Genomic DNA, 19,654 nt, shown 5'->3' on the forward strand with positions numbered 1-19,654 from the left:
TCGCACGCAGCATCTCATCCCGTCCTCAGCGCGAACTGTGTTCTGTCGAGGGAATCGCGCCTCTAGAACACACTCATATCTGCTAGTGTTATCTCCTATGTCCCGTTTCACGCAAGAAATTATTGGCAACTGGTGCACTCAGACATAATACAATGATCATTAACTGATTTTATTTTGGCTACTTATTGAATTTATAGGCATAGCACAAAATATATATCTCCAAACAATACTGTTGCGACATGTTTTGCATAGAGATTGTTTGGATGCTGTAAGTCCCAGCTATAATAATTTCCTCTTCCACGCACGCCCCCTAATGTGAAAAACAGATACTCTTCAAGTGAAACACCATGCCGTAGGCTCTTCCAAGAAATACCGTTCCCTTACATTTTGAGGATTCACCCTAGTCGCGATGGAACAATTGCCATCCCTTCAATTTGCAGTGAACAACTGCAATAAAACTGCATTTTCGTAGAACTAATAAAGTCACTAATTATTTTGCAGGCCGTTTAACGTTATTCACTGTTTTATTATATTATAGCACTGTAAGGTATACAATATTGTGACATTATGTGGGTTGTTGCGCCACTTCGTGGACACAGTGCGCTTCTCCAGCGTTCCACTATACTTTAGTCGTATACGGAACCTTCGATTACCAAAATGGAATTTCCAGGGGAATGTTTCGGTGTAACACAATAACAAGCAAGAAGCGACTGCGCGAGACGTCACGTTGACATGTGAGTGTCTAATTGTAAGTGTATTCTTTAACCCTCTTATACAAAAATGTTAACCAAAAGTTTGCATTGCATTATCAAGTTAGCTGGCTACTTCAGTTAATCCGGACTGACTGAAGTAGCCAGCTAACTTGATAATGCAAAGTTTTTTAGAGGACTTGTCTGGTAAACGACCTAGTGCTAACTAGCTAGCACAATTATTAGCTCACTATAGCTACTCATTTGCTAGCAAACTCTCGTTTTATGGACTTTCGTTAACTACCAAGAAGCACGCTTGCTGAAACATATATGTCAATGTCTCGTGTGTCCAAGCTAAGGTAACTATTTCGATTAGCCTAAACGTAGCTTTGGCATCTGCAATGCTTCAGAATGGCAGAAGCCAACACCAACGAAGCGCAGCACCATAGCTAGACAGGAAATGGAAATGTTGTTTTCTTGACTTCCAAATCACTGTGATGTCTCAATGTCCTCTCTTTCCAGCCTACCAAGTTTGAACCAATTTGAAGATTCTCTACAATTCAAGCCGTCTACTGTTGAATAATGAGTGGCTCTAAGCCAGACATTCTGTGGTCTCCGCACCACCCTGACCGCTATGTCATCTGTGACTCCGAGCTCGGACTCTACCGCATCGGACCTGTGGGTAGCGCAGAGACCAAAGCTGGGTCTCTCCCACTCTCCGAAGAAACAGCTGCTACACTATTAGCTATCAACTCAGACACCCCCTACATGAAGTGTGTGGCTTGGTATCCAAAGCACGAGCCCGAATGCCTGCTAGCAGTAGGCCAGGCTAACGGCAGGGTCGTCCTCACTAGCTTGGGCCAGAGTCACAACTCCAAATGCAAGGAGCTGATGGGGAAGGAGTTTGTACCCAAACATGCCCGCCAGTGCAATACTCTAGCCTGGAACCCTGTGGATAGCAACTGGCTAGCTGCCGGGCTAGACAAGCACAGAGCTGACTTCTCAGTTCTCATATGGGACATTAGCAGTAAGTTCTCTCCGGAAACTAGCATGGCGGGCGAGAAAATCCGGCTCTCGGGCGGGGATACAGACTCGGGCATGGTGGTGACCAAGCCGCTGTATGAGCTGGGCCAGAATGACGCCTGTCTGTCCCTCTGCTGGCTGCCGCGAGACCAGAAGCTACTCCTGGCTGGCATGCACCGCAACCTGGCTATCTTTGACCTGAGAAACACCAGCCAGAAGACATTTGTCAACACCAAAGCCATCCAAGGGGTGACGGTGGACCCCCACTTCCACGACCGCGTTGCCTCCTTCTTCGAAGGCCAAGTGGCCATCTGGGACCTGAGGAAGTTTGAAAAGCCCGTGCTCACGCTGACCGAGCAGCCCAAGCCCCTCACCAAGGTATCAGCCGGATACTTTTGTGTCAGTAGTAGTAGTAGTAGTAGTATTATTGGTAATAGTAGTATTAGTCGTAGTAGTAGTAGTAGTAGTATTCCCTCAGCTGCCCTTGTGTTTGTGTCATTATGTTCAGCCCCTTTCTCCGTGTTTGTTTTCTTCTGTGGTTGGCTACTTGGCTTATGAATGCCAGGTTGTGTAATAAAGCTGCATTCAACCCAACCCCCAGGTGGCCTGGTGCCCCACGCGCACGGGCCTGCTAGCCACGCTGACGCGCGACAGCAACATCATCCGCCTGTACGACATGCAGCACACGCCCACGCCCCTGGGCGACGAGACGGAGCCCACCATCATCGAGCGCAGCGTGACGCCCAGCGACGGTCTGGTGGGCAGCTTCGCCTGGCACCCCTCCTCCCAGAACCGCATGGTGGTGGTGGCGGCCGCCAGCCGTGCCATGACCGACTTCACCGTGTTTGAGCGCATCTCGCTGGCCTGGAGCTCCACCCCCTCGCTGATGTGGGCGTGCGGCAGGCACCTGTACGAGTGCGAGGAGGGCACGGCGGAGAAGGACATCGCCACTAAGATGAGGCAGAGGGCCCAGTCCAGGTATGGCCACGACACGGCGCAGGTCTGGAAGAACCATCTGCTGGCCGGGGGGGACGACCCCCAGCTCAAGTCCCTGTGGTACGACCTCTACTATATCCTTTACTCTGTGGCCATGGCTGTGGAGAGAATCAGGGGAGGTTTTATCTGGAGGAGGTGGTGGTTGTACTGATAGAGGACATCTGACTACAGGAGACTTTATTTCCTAATGTTAGTAGTAGTAGACCCTTGGCTGGTAATTTGGTTCCATTGCTGTGTATTTGTGTTTGAGCTGAAATGCTTCACAGTGAAGCACGATAACCCTCTGAGCTGGTTTCCTGCTATATGCTGGACTGCCATTGTATCAAAAGAGGTGATTGCTACATTTCCTATGTAAGTTTCACTCATGAAGCAGTACACTGAGGACATGCAGCTGAGGCAGCAGGGGACCAGACCGTTCTTGGTGTACTCAGGCATCAAGAACATTGTCACCACCAGCTCAGGTGAGCAGTACCACTCATCTATGACAGTCTGTGGTGTGACGGTTCCAGCGTGGGGTAAGCCTTTCCCCACACACCTCCCCCCACACACCATCCCAGTACCACACACACCTCCCCCCACAACCATCCCAGTAAACACGCCTACCCCCCCACCAACCATCCCAGTAAACATGCCTATCCACACACACCTCCCCCACACACCATCCCAGTAAACACGGCAGTAATCATGGTGACGGAGCGGAAACATACCTAAAGCTGTGTTGTCGACACCTGCAGTCCGGAAGACGGTAATGGCAAACTGGATGTAATTTTAGTGGAAGAGAGCAGGATGTTAAAAATCGATGAGGCCGGCAGGAAATGCTGGCCTCTGCGACGTTAGACGACATCCGCATCCAAAGTTCAAATATTATAACTTTTTGCCGTCCTTTGCGACGGTGTGTAGAAGCGCACGTCACGTAGCTTGGAGAGAACACGGACGACCACAAGAACAGAGAAAGAAAGCTGCATTTTCTAGCTACATGTATTACTAGAATCACTGCATAAAATAATAAACTCGGAAACGTTATTTTGGTCGATTATTTCTCCCCTTTAATAATACCAATTGGTATTGTATTTTATATTGTTGGAAGCCAGATTAGTCACCTTTGCAACGTGGTACAACTTGGGTACAACTTAAGGATTGTGAATTCATGGAATGAGCAACACAGCTAAATATGTGGGTAGCGCAGCGTAGCCCAAAAATGTCCTACAATATTCTTCTGTTGGTATTCACCCGTGTTTTGAGTTGCTTGGTGAATCGGATGATTGCACTCTTTCACAGTATTAAGGAAAAAACAACACTTGTTGGCCTTTTTGACACTTCCTCCTCATGCTGGTCACCAGCCTGGCTCCTCCTCCTCATTCTGGTCACCAGCCTGGCTCCTTCTCCTCATTCTGGTCACCAGCCTGGCTCCTCCTCCTCATGCTGGTCACCAGCCTGGCCCCTCCTCCTCATTCTGGTCACCAGCCTGGCTCCTCCTCCTCATGCTGGTCACCAGCCTGGCTCCTCCTCCTCATGCTGGTCACCAGCCTGGCACCTCCTCCTCATGCTGGTCACCAGCCTGGCTCCTCCTCCTCATGCTGGTCACCAGCCTGGCTCCTCCTCCTCACGCTGGTCACCAGCCTGGCTCCTCCTCCTCATGCTGGTCACCAGCCTGGCACCTCCTCCTCATGCTGGTCACCAGCCTGGCACCTCCTCCTCACGCTGGTCACCAGCCTGGCACCTCCTCCTCACGCTGGTCACCAGCCTGGCTCCTCCTCCTCATGCTGGTCACCAGCCTGGCACCTCCTCCTCACGCTGGTCACCAGCCTGGCACCTCCTCCTCACGCTGGTCACCAGCCTGGCACCTCCTCCTCATGCTGGTCACCAGCCTCGTCACATTTTTCTGTGGGATGGGATCCCATTCCTCAACCAGGAGTTGTTGAAGGTCAACCAGTGTTGGTCACTCAAGCACGTACAGCACGCCCAAACTGATCCCACAAGTGTTCAACTGGGTTGAGGTCTGGACTCAGGCCATTCCATCCTCTCCACTCCCACATTCTGGAGCTACTCTGTGATAATCCTGGCTCTGTGGGGGCGAGTTGTCATCCTGGAGGTTGGAGTTAGGTGCCTGATTCTGGTCCCCGATTCTGATATCTCACTGCATTGAGATGCCTTCAATGATGACAGGTTCTGTTTTTGAGAGAGATACCGCCCCACACCATCACACTGCCCCCATTGAAAGATGTCATGCGATCTCTGCAGCGCTCTGCCTAGTGTTCTCCACACCGTCTCCATACTTTGATCCTGCCATCCAGTTTCCACAGACAGAACCTTGATTCATCACTGAACATGACGTTGCCCCACAGGGGCGGCTGTAGCTCAGTTGGTAGAGTGGGTCGTTCAATGATCGAAGGGTCAGCGGTTCGAATCCCAGCTCCGACTGTCTACATGTCGAAGTGTCCTTGAGCCAGACACCTAACCCCAAATTGCTCCCAATGAGCAGGTTAGCACCTTGCATGGCAGCTGCCGCCATTGGTGTGTGAATGTGTGTGTGAATGGGTAAATGAGAGGCCATTGTAAAGTACTTTGAGTGCCGCTAAGGTGGTCCATTTACCATTTACATTCTTATGTTCCATGGTCGGTGCTGTTGACACCTGCACAAACGGGCCTGACGGTGAAGGGCAGTCATTGCAGGCTTCTGGCAGCCTTATAAGCACGAAGACTGGCCATGTGCTGTCTGCTCCTACCGTCTGATCAGAGATCTGTCTGTGGAAGACTGGCCATGTGCAGTCTGCTCTTACCGTCTGATCAGAGATCTGTCTGTGGAAGACTGGCCATGTGCAGTCTGCTCCTACCGTCTGATCAGAGATCTGTCTGTGGTACCGTTGTGCAAATCTTCTCTGGAAGAAAGCCTATGGTTCCTCAGTGACGCAAGGGTCGGGGTGTCATCTTCCTGGAGCGCCCACTTCGCAGTCTGTCTTAGACTTCACCAGTCTCACGGAACTTGGTCCTAAGTTTGGAAATGGTACCACAGGGCTGACACCAAATAATGCTGCCACTCTGCGTACCAGAACACCAGCTTCCAGTTGCCTTATTGCACGGGCCTTATCCTGAAGGGACAAACGTGGCATGTTGATGCTTGGACCACATACAAACTCAACAAAGTTCCCGGACTCATGCACACAAGTGCTGTTAATCAGATGCCAATTAGGGGCCAGTCAGGTGCCAGTCATACACCTGTGACTGGCACACAACTTGCAGCACTTGAAGCTCAAAACCAGAGTGAATACCAACAGAATATTGCAGGGGATTTTGGCACATTTTAGGGGGGCGCTACCCACACGTTTATCTGTGTTGCTCATTCCACAAATGCACAATCCTCACTAGTTGTACCTTGTTGACAGGTAAAGGTGACAAATCAGACTTTCCAACTATATAAAATACAATACCAATTCATATTATTAAAGGGGTCTACGTTTGCAAAACTAACTTTTTCATTGTTTTTGCATGTACATTTTAGTCTCTGATGGGCCTACTAACACACAAAGTATGACGTGAAACAACCCAGTCATTTTGTTGTGGTCAGTCGAAATAAAAACATTTGGAAAAAAAAAAGAAAAAGTCAGTTCCTGCAAGCCATTCAAATCTCCCGTGTCACTCTACATCACAGTCGGGGACCCCGCTAGCTACAGATGTGGGAAGTTAGAAATGTCACATGCTGCAGCATTTCACCTTCGCGGTATTTGGCAGGGAAATCCCGTTGGAAATCTTGTGGGATTTCAGACGGGTGTTATTTCGTTTTAGTGATGCACCACCGCCAGGTGGCATCTTTGAGTAGATTTAGCAGGCTGGGCTCAGTGTTTTTCTCCTATAGTCTACGAATGAAGCATCATTAAGTTTCACATTCTTTAATTTAAATGCTCTGTTGTAAAGCACTTTGAGCTGAATTTATCTGTATGAAAGGTGCTATACAAATAACGTTTAATTGTTATTATTACCTTGTTCTCAAACACGTTTTCTCCATCTGGATGTAATTTAATTATTACGAACACCTATATCTAGGCCTACAGTAGCCTATCTATCTCGGTAACTGACGTCGGGTCAAGACGTGGTGGCTGTTAGGTCAAATGCGCAAAATAACAGTATTGTAAATATATTTGTTAGTAAAGATGTGGTGAACGTGGGGGTTTTGCGTTTTGTTTCTGGAACGCATTCAACTGGTAGGCTACTCGTAAACCCCGGAAGTAAATTTGAAGACGGGGCACCAGCTAATGTAGCCAAGTCTGAGCGCAGTAGGCTATATGGCTTCAGCACGATACAAATAAAAAATAAGCTTGATCGACTTGTGGATCCATACAAAATTTACATAGTCGCCATGAGTAAAGATCACTCATTGCCAATCATATCCGGACATTAACTATCTTGTGCATAGATAGCGGCAGGTTTGACAGTGAGTGCGTTCACATGCACAATATACACAATATTTTGTTATTTGAATGATCTTGAATATATATATATTCAAGATCATTCAAATAAGAAAATATCGTGTATGTTTTTATTTATTTATACCGGCAGCCAGCCGTTCCATGAACGGCTATAGGGAATGCGCAATTTCGCGCTGGCTACAGCCTATTATATGCACAGTTTCACGCTACGTAGGCTATTATAAATAAGTATTATTCATTGGGGGAGCTTGGACTCGCTGGGGACTGGTGGAGAGACGCAGAGCCTCCCCAGACGCGACATCCTCCAGTTGGCTGAAGAGCTGCGCGCTCTGGCGTCCAAACAGCCACCGGCGGCGCCCCTCGCAGTGTCCACAGAAGAATACCCCCACCAAAATACCTGCATGGTGAAGACAAGCTGCAGCAAGAACAGAACTGTCTACCAATGCATGAAGTGCACCATAGCTGTCTGTGAGAGGCTATAGCAGAGGATATGTGCGAAGTGTATTTGAGCTGCCGCCTCAACCGTGCGTAAGAGCAGAGCGCATCAACTCGTGTATAGCTACAACTAGTAACCCATAGCCATTAAAACGGCTTATTGTTTAATTCATATATCAACTAGATAATTCAATAATAATGAGTCGCCTAGTAGGCTATAAAAGGAATTCAATAGGGCCTAATAAGCCTTAAGTTGTAGCCTAGGCTACAGTACAATCACAAGACGCATAGGCCTAGCCTATCGTAAAAAGCGTTGTGTTCTCATAGGCCTATATTAACTTAGATAATTATTAATTATGCTCAGGTCATAATGTCCGTTGAAAATAATTCCCTCTAAGCAGAATTTGAATTGTATTAAAATAGGCTAAAATTAAATTTCCACATATTCTGATTCCTTCTAGGCCTATAAAAAAAACACATTTTTTTAATGTGTAGCCTAGGCTATTGGCTTCTGCGATGAACAAAACAGCCACAATGTAGCCTGCTTAGCGAGCGAGAGGGCAGTCTACCATAAAGTGTAGGCTATAGCCTAACCATAATGTAATATATCTAGACTACATGCATTGTGGTATTTCTTTATATAGCCCAGCCTGCAATTGTTTCTCAATAAACAGTTATGTCATCCTCTGAGTCCGAATGTAGGCTAATAGACCGGCAGCTCTAAATGCCTTCCCAATCAATGAGACATGGTTGTAAAAATGATGTTTTATTGATGAAAAGGGTAAAACTGAAAAACATGGAGAGTCATTGCATTGATCGATGCAGTCCGTTCAAATAGGCATCAAAAGATAAAGTAGGCCCATTTAAAATGACCAATTACATCTTCAAATCCCTTCTAATCTTGGCCTTTGATAGGGTTTTTTCCCGCCCTACTGCCAATTATATCCGGACATTAACTATCTTGTGCATACAGAGCACAAACAATGAAACAATGAAACAAATAGATTTCCTCCCTGTCTGTCTGTGGCATTCGCTACCAGCAAACACTGAAAATACAGGTCCTCAATTTATTTAGATTAGACTAGCCTATCCAACTGGTCCACTCCAATGAATGTTGAACGTAGCCTACTTTTATTCTTTAGGTTTTACAGAATCGGCCTACAATGTCCACACATGCATGCGCCATCTGACTAGCTCGCCACTCGCCAGCGAACCTGGACTAGACTATTGTAACCCCCCCCCCCCCAAATTCTTTTATATTCAAATAAACTGGATGGACCGGTTTCCTAGCCCTGGATCATGAGGGAGGAGGGTAGCCTACGTTAGCGGGTGCTTTGCCATGACCGGCCACAGGTGTTGGATTGAATTCGCTAGTTTGATTGATAGATGGATGGATTTAACGTCCAAAGTAGATTGTGCAAGTATTGTATAGGCCCATGTGTAAGAGATGAATGGTTGTAACCATGAACTCAGCCAGAGGTAGGCCCTACTGTAGATTATCAGCATTATCACCAGTCTCAATTTATGTTTTCCTCTAGGCTACGTGTTGCCATTCATTTAAACCACCATCTCATCTAGACTACTTCTGTTGCTGCATTTTTACATTTATGCTTTCATGATTTTAGAGCGCAATAAACATTTTCCAGAATTCCAGTTAGTCCATCCATTCATCCAACTTTGTGCTGAGCGCAGCGCAGGCTGGTAGCCTACTGTCAAGGCTCACGACTGATGCACTCCCCAGTGCGTAACACGTCTCGCAACTCCCCAGACCATCAAGATAATTTCAATATGAAAGACCTTAAGTGGGGTATTCCAGGAGTTAGCCTAATGTAGCAAGTCGTCGGTTTTCATGACGCACTGTTATGCTTGTTTGCTGTAGATCCAGTCATAGAAGCGGGCATCTCGTCCGGCGATTTGAAACATTTGGTAAATTCACCCCAACAAGAATAGCCAAGAGAAGGACAAAAATGAAACCACAAACGTTACTACTGGTCTTGAAACAACTGTTTTAGCCTAGTTTCATATGAGAACACTCCTCGGTCCAATTCCGTATAGTAGATCAGCCTGTGTCCACGTAGTTGCTAGCTAACTGGTGTGTAGGGGAGAACCGGGTCAAAAGTCACACTTTTTAGTTTGATTCCATTTACTCCGAAATTAATAGAGATAGAGATTCCACATTTTATGACAAAGAACTTGCACATGTCCTTCACTATTATCAACTGTAATGTTCGTGCTAGGATATAAGAGTTTAACATAAATAGGGCGAGAACGGAGCGCAATGCGCCTTTTGTCCCTGCCGAGCGGGACAAAAGTCTCATAGGAGAGGGGCAAAAGTTGCACTGCTGCAAAGTGTGTCCTATCTGATTTTTTTGGCATGTAATTCTCTTTACTTTCAACAAATGTATTATTAGACATAATATCATAGCCTTCAACGACCTCCTGAGCTGCCGGCCTGATGGTCTCAGGGCTAAAGAGACCGCGCGTCGTTTTCCTCACCCTAACTATTGGCATGCTATCAATGAAAGAAAAAACATTGTAAATAAACATGGTTTGAGGCTATTGTTTTTATGTAGGCCTATAGGTTAAGCTATTTGTGTTCAAACAAGTATCGTTGTAAAGTTAGCTATCTGCTTTTTAGCCACCGACAGGTACCGTTAATATTATGGAAGCTGCTGTCGTGAGCTAACTTGCTATCAAGGTCTTATCGTGCAGCTTCACAGCCTGCTATTAGCAGACAGCACTAAAGTTGACAAAATCACACTTGCACATCATTATAATTCCAACCATTTATATGGGATTTATCATTAAACTAAACATGGAACCTGAATACTACCTGATATTTCAACCTGCTGCCATCAGTGATCGGCGCGTCTGCTTGTTTGAGTCATGAATATCTTACGCAGTTACATTCCATGTAGTGTCCCAAAACTGTTAAATCATTCCCCATGTAGTTCACTATGAGTCACACTCAATACATCCATGGTAATAGGGAATAGGGAGTGAGTGAACCATTTCAAACACATCTCTGGTCATCTCCGTTAGCCATCTTACTCGTCCTGATGCCATGTTCCATATGAGAACACTCAGTTAGCCTAATGTATTAAATTTCTACTTGTCCCGACAGTTAACAGATATAGACCCGGCGACAGTTACAGAGATAGAAACTATAAATAGATAGGCTTTGTTCGTAATAATTAAATTACAACCAGACAGAGAACAAGGAGTTTGAGAACGGTAGGCTCATCTAATGTGCGAGATGAGCTACAGCAATGGGTCAATGAGTGGTATTACTGCGCCCCTATGGGCAGGCGAGCGGTGGTGCGGAATGCCGTAAAGCGCCTGTTAGAATACCGCGGGTCAAGTTACATTCTTATGTTCCCACATCTGTAGCATAATGTCTTCGCACGGAAAATGCTCTGTTCTTGGATGTACTAAGCAGCACAGCAGATCGTCTCCCAAGCTCAAAGGACAGCAGAGCCGTGTGGATACATTTTATTTTTGATGGCAACGTTCCCGCTGAAATTGGCAAAACACTGGCAGTGCGTGAGCCATCACTCAAGGTTGCTTTTCCAACCTGGGTCAGTACAATGCATGATTTTCAGATAAACTCTTTCTGAATGATCAAGCAATACCAACTGTCTGTGGAAATTATGCAGAAACTGTAGGTAATTATGCTGTGTGTTTGTTTGCATATAGTGCTTACGCTAGCTAGCTAACACGAACAAACTCCCCTTTTGCCTCAACCCAGATGCTCGTCTCATCATATGTTATTGTAACGTTAGTGGAATGAAATTGGTAGACTTCTAGTTCATCGAGCGGTCATTAAAAATGATCAAATGTTAAGAAGTGGACATCATTGGATTCCCCTCGGCCTACAGAATCTAGCTTTTATCGTTTCTAGTCGAATGGTGTCATATAGCCTGGTGGTGTCCACAGTAGCTAGCGAATGTAGCTAGAGGTAACAGCATGCAACTGTGGAGATAAAGGGGAGAAATAATCTAAAGAATCAAAAATCGTTTCCAGACTATTTTTGAGGAGTTCAAAAATAGTCAAAACATTTTATTCCATTCTTTGTAAACAACCATAGCAACATATCATCATGAGTATTTTCGTTTTGCCGTCCTGCTATTCCATTTCCCTGTGCCGTCCAGAAGATACAGTCCTTCTGCTGTCTACGGCGCCTGATTCCATGTGAACACGTCTAATTCATCCTGCTCAGTAACCAGATACAGCTCAGTAACAAGTCAGAGATAACAGGCCCAGACTGAGCTAACCTGTCTGTCTGACGGCTCAGGGACCACGGAGAACCGTCGGTGTTGGAGCGGCTCGGAGCGGCAGACGGACGTCCGGCGCTACCACAGTGAGGAGCGCAGCCTGGCCCTGCGGCTGTGTGGCTGGATCAGCACCGGGCCCGGCATCGACGTGGAGCCCTTCCTGCTCTCGCTGGAGAAGGAGGGCGAGTGGGAGCGGGCCGCCGCCGTGGCCCTGTTCAACATGGACATCCGACGAGCCATCCAGATCCTCCACACGGGGGCCTCCGCAGAGAAGGGTAGGCCAGCGGACGCTGTTTAGAAACAGAGGATATGATAGCGATGGCTGCTTACTTCATTAATTTCCACACAAAACTATCAGGTGCCCGACTGTTAGATGGAAACTACAGTAGCCTGTGGAGTCGTCTGATCTGGCTAGCTCGGTCTCTAGTCTGGTTGAACAGGCCAGCTACAACCATGGAGAATTTAAGTTTAAGATCCGTACTGGTAGTCACTACTCTCCCAGGGTAGAGTCATCATACCAGACCCCTGATGTGCAGGTCATGTTTTGTGGTGGAGGTTCTAATGAGGTCCTGGATGTGACCGACAGGTCGGTGATTAGACAGGGAGTGTGAACACGGCTGCTCTGGGCCTCTCTGTCCCAAGTGTCCCTCTGTTACATTACTACAGGATATTTCAATGTGCTGCTCTAACTGAAAAGCCAGAACACATGTTTCAGATCTGCCTGTTGTGTGGATATGGTTGATTGGAACAATGTACCGGAACAATCTTATGGAAGATAATCTAATGCGTGTGCAGAGCTGCTAGGCTCACGTTTTGTTTGGAAACAAAGTTCATTTACACAACACTCCTTCCAGGGGACCTGAACCTGAACGTGGTTGCCATGGCGCTCTCGGGCTACACGGACGAGAAGAGCTCTCTGTGGAGGGAGATGTGCAGCTCTCTGAGGCTGCAGCTGAGCAGCCCCTACCTCTGCGCCATGTTCGCCTTCCTCACCAGCCAGGCCGGGGCCTACGACGGAGTACTGGTGCGTACGGGGAGGGGGCGGAGCCTACGACGGAGTACTGGTGCGTACGGGGAGGGCGCGGGGCCTACGACGGAGTACTGGTGCGTACGGGGACAGGGCGGGGCCTACGGCGGAGTACTGGTGCGTACGGGGAGGGGGCGGGGCCTACGACGGAGTACTGGTGGGGAGGGGGCGGGGCCTATGACAGAGTACTGGTGGGGAGGGGACGGGGCCTACGACGGTGTACTGTTGTGTACGGGGAGGGGGCGGGCTTACGACGGAGTACTGGTACGTACGGGGGAGGGGGCGGGGCCTACAACGAAGTACTGGTGCATATGGGGGGATGCTATGAGGGAGTGCTGATATGTACGAGGGGGGGGGACCACCTCCAACATGTAAACAGTCTCCTGCTGGGGCAAATACGCACAGGCAAGCACGCTGCTTCTGATGATACAAACAGGATGAATCAGTGTGAGCTGGTGGGTCTGGTACCGCTGGGGGGCCTGGTGGGTCTGGTACCGCTGGGGGGCCTGGTGGGTCTGGTACTGCTGGGGGGTATTATTTTTGGAGGGGTGGGTTGTGGGATCCCAGGGCTGTAGAGAGGATGTTTACAGAGTCTTGTTTTCCGGGTCAACAGTACGAGAGCCGTGTTGCAGTGAGAGACAGAGTGGCCTTCGCCTGCATGTTCCTGAGTGATGCCCAGGTACCATGACTACTCTTCATTTCAGCTACTCCTTTCAAATCCTTATTTGTATTATTATATCCTTACTATATCATGTACATACATTATTTACATTACAACTAATGTATATTGCATAATATTCTATCCTACATTATGTCTGACTGCTGCTCTGCAGGTCTGCTCTGATGGTTCTGATGTTCTGTCCTTTTGTGTGATTGGTGCAGTTGCCTCGCTACATAGAGAAGCTGACCAATGAGATGAAAGAGGCGGGGAACCTGGAGGGGATCTTACTGACGGGCCTGACCAAGGACGGCGTGGACCTGATGGAGAGCTACGTGGACCGCACCGGGGACGTCCAGACCGCCAGCTTCTGCATGCTCAAGGTACAGCAGTCCAAACAAAAACATGCATACCAGAATAAACAGCTTGTTCCATTCAGGACCATCAGCTGCTGATACCTGCAAATATGTATGGGTGCTGAAATTAAGTTAAGATCCACTGCTGTTTAAAACCATGTCCGACAGTATGTGCTGAAGCCCGCGTCCCACCTGCTCCAGTCCCTGACCAGACTGTCCTCCAGGTTGAGTCCCTGACCAGACTGTCCTCCAGGTTGAGTCCCTGACCAGACTGTTCTCCTCCAGGGCTCCCCAGGTGAGGTGGTGAAAGACCCGCGTGTCCAGAGCTGGATTGAGAACTACCGCAACCTGCTGGACGCCTGGCGGTTTTGGCACAAACGGGCAGAGTTTGACATCCACAGGAGCAAGCTGGACCCCAGCTCCAAACCGCTAGCACAGGCACGTCACACTGGGTCACATGACCCAAGCTCCAAACCGCTAGCACACGCACAAAGACACACTGGGGTTATCTACAGAATTATACATGAAGGAACACATTATGTGTATTACATAGGCTTGGAACTGACTATGAATAAGAGTTTACATTACAGTGTAAGTATTTGCAGGAAAGTGCTGTCAGTTTGTTGCTTTATCTGCGGGTGGTAGGTCAACACGCTACTCTCAGTCTGGACCACGGCCTGGTGGAGTTGGTTTTACTTGTTGTAGTGGGCTGGTTTTTCCCAGGCCTAGAGAGGGGCCCAGTTCCATCCCCAACACGAGGAGCCAGGCTGCCTGCTCAGTCCTGACCAGCTGACCGGTGTGTGGTTCCCTTGCAGGTGTTTGTGAGCTGTAACTTCTGTGGGAAGTCCATCTCCTACAGCTGCTCCGCTCTGCCCCACCAGGGCCGCGGCTTCAGCCAGTACGGCGTCAGCGGCTCGCCCACCAAGTCAAAGGTCACCAGCTGCCCCGGCTGCAGGAAGCCCCTGCCACGCTGTGCCCTCTGCCTCATGAACATGGGCACACCCGTGTCCAGCTGCCCAGGTACTGGCCAGGGCATGGCACGCCACTCTGGTAGGCTCTGGCCAGAGGCACGGATCTAGCTTCAGCATAGATGGATGGATGGATGGATGGATGGATACATACACACACACACCTTTCTTTCTTTCTTTCTTTCTTTCTTTCTTTCTTTCTTTCTTTCTTTCTTTCTTTCTTTCTTTCTTTCTTTCTTTCTTTCTTTCTTTCTTCAAAAGAACTTTAGATTATAGTATGGAGAAGCAATTATTTAAGACTTACTCTCTTTTCAAATTATATTAGCAAAGTAGTAAATAAACAGTGTCCATTGTTAAGATATTAGTGAAGATATTCTAATAAAAACTCAGAAAGCACACATGTGTTTGGTGTTTGGAGCAGGTCCTGGGAAGGCTGATGAGAAGGTGGACCTGACCCGGGAGAACAAGCTGGCCCAGTTCAACAACTGGTTCACCTGGTGTCACAACTGTCGCCATGGCGGCCACGCTGGACACATGCTCAGCTGGTTCAGGTGAGAGCTCACTGAGAACGCTGAGAGAATGTTACATAATGTCTTCGCCAAAGTTACGCGTTGTTTGTGAAATAGTCATCTTTTTTTTATAGCTTGTGTATTTTATGGGTTGTTTATTGGTTGGCCTTTGGTTGTGTACTATGTCTTAAAAACAGAGACCACACGGAGTGCCCAGTCTCTGCCTGCACCTGTAAATGCATGCAGCTGGACACCACAGGGAACCTGGTGCCTTCAGACAGCAGCTAGAGGCCCCTCTCCCAGGACTGGACCAGAAGCTAGAGGCCCCTCTCCCAGGACTGGACCAGAAGCTAGAGGCCGCTCTCCCAGGACTGGACCAGAAGCTAGAGTCCCCTCTCCCAGGACTGGACCAGAACCTAGAGACTCCAGCACCTTCGTGTGCTGGTTCCCTGAGGTGCCTCCCACACACAGGACTGGGAATCAGTGGACCTCCAGGCAGATCTGGGTCAAAATACCATTTAAAATAATTGCAATTACGTATATGTGCTTGATTATTCTTGCTCTAGCAGGGTCCCTCCCCCACCAAAGAAATGCTGAAGTATTTAAAAGGATTTCAGAGTAGTATTTTCACCCAGGGTTGCCTCCTCAGCAAGTTGCATGTATGTTCCAGATGTGTGATATAAGAGCAGAACATCCTAACAGAAATGTGTAACGAGGCATGAGAAGCAAGATGGCGTCGCTGACATGCATGTATGGAATTAAGCAATGGAGCCTCAACACCTCGCTAATGGCAATTAAGAAATCACTGATGGAAAAATATGGAGGTTGTGTTATAAATGGCCTCTGTTCAACAAACCTGAATCAGGATTGTACTTTGATTACTTACACGTGTTTATGATGTGGTAATTTGAGCCAATAGTTTATTTCACTTATATTGTCTGTTTCTGGGTTACAAAAGGACCTTGAGAGATACCTCATTAAAGATTGTAACTGAGGGGAGGGGCACACAAAGACAATAATCCGTCTCCATGTTTCCTTATGCAACTCAACATCTAGTGTGGGGAGGTTTCCAGTGAGTTTAGTGTTGGTGGGGTTTACTCTGAGTGCGGGGGGGGGGTTGTACTGAGAGCGGGGGGGATAGTATTGGTGGGGGTTATACTGAGCAGTATTTCCTCACAGAAACACGACTCCAGAAGCACGACCCTCCAGACGGTTCCTCACAGAAACACGGCCCTTCAGAAACACAACCCTCCAGACGGTTCCTCACAGAAACAAGACCCTCCAGAAACACGACCCTTCAGACGGTTCCTCACAGAAACACGACCCTCCAGACGGTTCCTCACAGAAACAAGACCCTCCAGAAACACGACCCTCCAGACGGTTCCTTACAGAAACACGGCCCTTCAGAAACACGACCCTCCAGACGGTTCCTCACAGAAACACGACCCTCCAGACGGTTCCTCACAGAAACACAACTCTCCAGAAACACGACCCTCCAGACGGTTCCTCACAGAAACAAGACCCGCCAGAAACACGACCCTCCAGACGGTTCCTCACAGAAACACGGCCCTTCAGATAGTTTCTCACATAAAGGAGCTCAGCTGCCGGAACACCAGACAGAGGGAGAGGGGTGAGAGAGCAGACGAGCGAGGGCCTCTGTTCCCCCGTCTGAATATGCAGATGCCTCACATCAGCCCAGGGATGCTCTGTCCCCCAGTCTGAATATGAGGCCTGCCTCAGCCCAGGGATCCTACAGCCACACAGCGGCTGTGCTTCTCTGCTCCCTCACCCTCCCTCCACCTGCCTGGACTCAGGAGGCTTGGACCAGAGCTGCTAAAGCACTTAGTCATGGGACAAGGAGGGAGAGAACTAATGCTGTGTTCATCAGTGTCTGTCGCTCTATCGATGAGGGACGCTCTATAGCCGGCCCTTTAGCCAACTGTAATGGAGTGGGTTTGAGAAATTGTGTTTCAACTGTTCAGTTTGTGTTGTACTGTTTTGAAATAAAAGCTACTTGAATTTCATCATCCCTGATATATCCCTAACATTTTGAGGGGATCATCATTGTGTTTAATATATTGTAGGTCTGGGTGGTATGTGTCAAGGTTGTTTAAACTACACAAACCTGTGGCGGTTGTGGACTGATTTCTGCAGGGGATAAATGCCATTGGTGAATGCAAATTTGGTTATTTTGAAGAACACACACAGTATGAGTATAATTTGGGTTTTTGCAAAAATGCATCTGGTACTATTCTACTATTCTTAGTTTTATCACATAATTCAATCACATGTTTACATCATTTTATTTTTATGATAATGTCCCAAATCCTGATACACCCATCACAGAGCACAGACCTCCACCCCTGAATCTATTTTGTGGCTCTGTGCACTCCAAAATTGATGTGATTCAGATCCACTCCAAATTTAATGGGTTGTTAATTAATTGACCCATGCTACACCCCTATACCAAGTTTCATGAAAATCAGTCTGGTATTATAGTGTAAACCAGGTCTAAGAAATGAATGGAGGTAATTGAATGGCTGGCCGTGTTTGGGCGGCTTGTGGACCCGCCCTGTGTTCCGGATCCACTCCAAAATGTTAGGGGTTCGAAGTTGGACCATGCTACACTCCTCCACCGAGTTTCGTTTAAATCGGTGCAGTAGTTTGTAATCCTCCTAACAGACAAACACACACGCCACCGAAAACATGCGAAAACTGCGCTGTTTCTGGGTCGGAGGTACTGAAGTAATTGGATGAAAGTATAGTCGATAGAAAACATTGGACCAATGAGTGATGGTCCTGTACAGTTCAGCTGTCCAACCACATGTCCAGGTTAAACACCGCAGCCCGCCCACGTGGGTCAGCCAGCAGCCTCGGCGATACAACTGTCATTACGGAGAGCATGGAAGAGGTCGGGTCTAGGAGAGAGACGATGTTCAGGACAATGTTTCACTGTCAAAATAACTATAAAACAATCTGTGTTCAAAGTTGTTGAGACACGCGGGATGAGTCGACATGTAATTCTTCAGGTAAGTTTGCCACAGACAACTTCAGCGGCGGCGACACCATTAACTTAGCCCACAATGGACTCGAGCTCGAGTGAAAATTAAAGGAAGTTCGCTAGCTAGCTTCTATGTTAGCTACTGCCAGCTACGTTTGTTCGCTAACAATAATGTTTATCTCTTTTTTCCCCAGAAGCGGAAATCTTGGCAATACACTTTAGTTTTGTTTTAAGAGAGAGGCTACGAATTGAAGCAGAATGTCAGGTCCCACCAACTCGCTTCAGCAGCAGTCAAGAGTTCGTCGTAGCAATGCGGGGTCCCCCAGCAGTTCCTCCAGCAGCTGTCGTCTGCACCCCCTCCGGGCCATCGTGCCCTACCAGCTCCTCCGCGGGGGCCAGAGCAGCTCCAGCCCGCTACACGGACCGGGCAACGGCCTCGGCTCCAGTCCCCCTAGCCCGACACTGAACCTCGCTGGAAATCGAATTGGGGAAACTACGCCAAATTCAAGACAGAGACTGTCTCCCGATAACAGGGGCTCCTGTTCACCTGACCGGTGTCCAAACTCACCTGTCAGCAGAGGTAACGCTCTCTCTGTCCATCTGACACGCTGATCTGTACTGCGTGTGGCCATATTTTGGTATTACAATAGTATGTGTTTAATATGAATATTCTCATTAAGTTGGACTTTTTAAATTTCCTAATATAGCCCTGAGCCGCTAACTTTAACATGTCCCTGAGCTGCTAGCTTTTTAGGCCTAGTCAAGAACATGATTCAAATCTTGCAGGTAAGGATACTGAAAGTCACATGGTGTGAAACAAAATGGGAACTCGATTGCTTAGTCAGAATTAGCGGGCATGAGAGAACAGTAGGCCTACATCGATATAATGTGATTGATTTACCGGTACTAAGTTACACACCAGTTTGGCTAAAGAGGAAGCAGGCAGCAGTTAGACAACATTGGCCTCTGATAAGGAGGCTCATCAAGGATCATCTTACGCTCTCCGGCTGCTACTTATGGGCTTTTGTCAGAGAGGCGGGAGGAGGGAATTTGGAACAAGGCATGCTTACAGTTTCAGAGGGGCCCTAGTGCCTCGGTAATGTAGCTAGACTAGCAGGTGTACTGCAAGTCTCATGATGAAATAACCTATAAGTAGCTACACATGTGGATAATGAAGACACACGTTGTGAAAGCGTATTTGTATTGACTAAATATTACATGAGTCATTTAGCAGATGCTTTTATCCAAAGCGACTTACAATAATTGCATTAGGCCACATTTACACTGCAGGTCT

At 47.8% G+C, this 19,654-nt stretch overlaps 2 protein-coding genes across 3 annotated transcripts in view; both read left to right on the top strand.

Annotated features, from left to right (window-relative positions):
* Positions 1 to 705: 705 nt before the first annotated feature.
* mios (missing oocyte, meiosis regulator, homolog) lies at positions 706 to 16,428 on the top strand. Of its 2 annotated transcripts, none has more exons than XM_084442688.1 (12): positions 706 to 748; positions 1,212 to 2,090; positions 2,314 to 2,782; positions 3,071 to 3,169; positions 11,862 to 12,116; positions 12,696 to 12,865; positions 13,482 to 13,547; positions 13,751 to 13,909; positions 14,168 to 14,320; positions 14,698 to 14,932; positions 15,272 to 15,401; positions 15,557 to 16,428. In XM_084442688.1, the coding sequence occupies exons 2-12, from the start codon at positions 1,272 to 1,274 to the stop codon at positions 15,645 to 15,647; spliced, it is 2,646 nt and encodes an 881-aa protein (XP_084298814.1). In that variant the 5' UTR covers positions 706 to 748; positions 1,212 to 1,271; the 3' UTR covers positions 15,648 to 16,428. The 2 variants fall into 2 exon arrangements, with proteins under 2 accessions (XP_084298814.1, XP_084298815.1); XM_084442689.1 differs by having other exon boundaries at positions 14,698 to 14,902.
* Positions 16,429 to 18,253: 1,825 nt separating this feature from the next.
* Positions 18,254 to 19,654, top strand: part of LOC311311994 (uncharacterized protein) — a 66,941-nt gene continuing 65,540 nt past the window's right edge. Inside the window, exons 1-2 of the mRNA XM_084441825.1 lie at positions 18,254 to 18,388; positions 18,555 to 18,940. Of these exons, the coding sequence (XP_084297951.1) occupies positions 18,619 to 18,940 (322 nt within the window). The 5' untranslated portion in view covers positions 18,254 to 18,388; positions 18,555 to 18,618. The remainder of the gene's footprint in view (positions 18,389 to 18,554; positions 18,941 to 19,654) is intronic.

Source organism: Borostomias antarcticus, assembly GCF_949987555.1.
Source record: "Borostomias antarcticus genome assembly, chromosome: 8".
Lineage (NCBI taxonomy): Eukaryota > Metazoa > Chordata > Actinopteri > Stomiiformes > Stomiidae > Borostomias > Borostomias antarcticus.

Coding starts and splice junctions, on each gene's coding strand:
- mios (XM_084442688.1), top strand. CDS start 1,272: ATGAGTGGCTCTAAGCCAGACATTCTGTGGTCTCCGCACCACCCTGAC. Junction 14,321..14,697: donor GCTCCAAACCGCTAGCACAG/GCACGTCACACT, acceptor GTTCCCTTGCAG/GTGTTTGTGAGCTGTAACTT. Junction 14,933..15,271: donor GGGCATGGCACGCCACTCTG/GTAGGCTCTGGC, acceptor TGTTTGGAGCAG/GTCCTGGGAAGGCTGATGAG.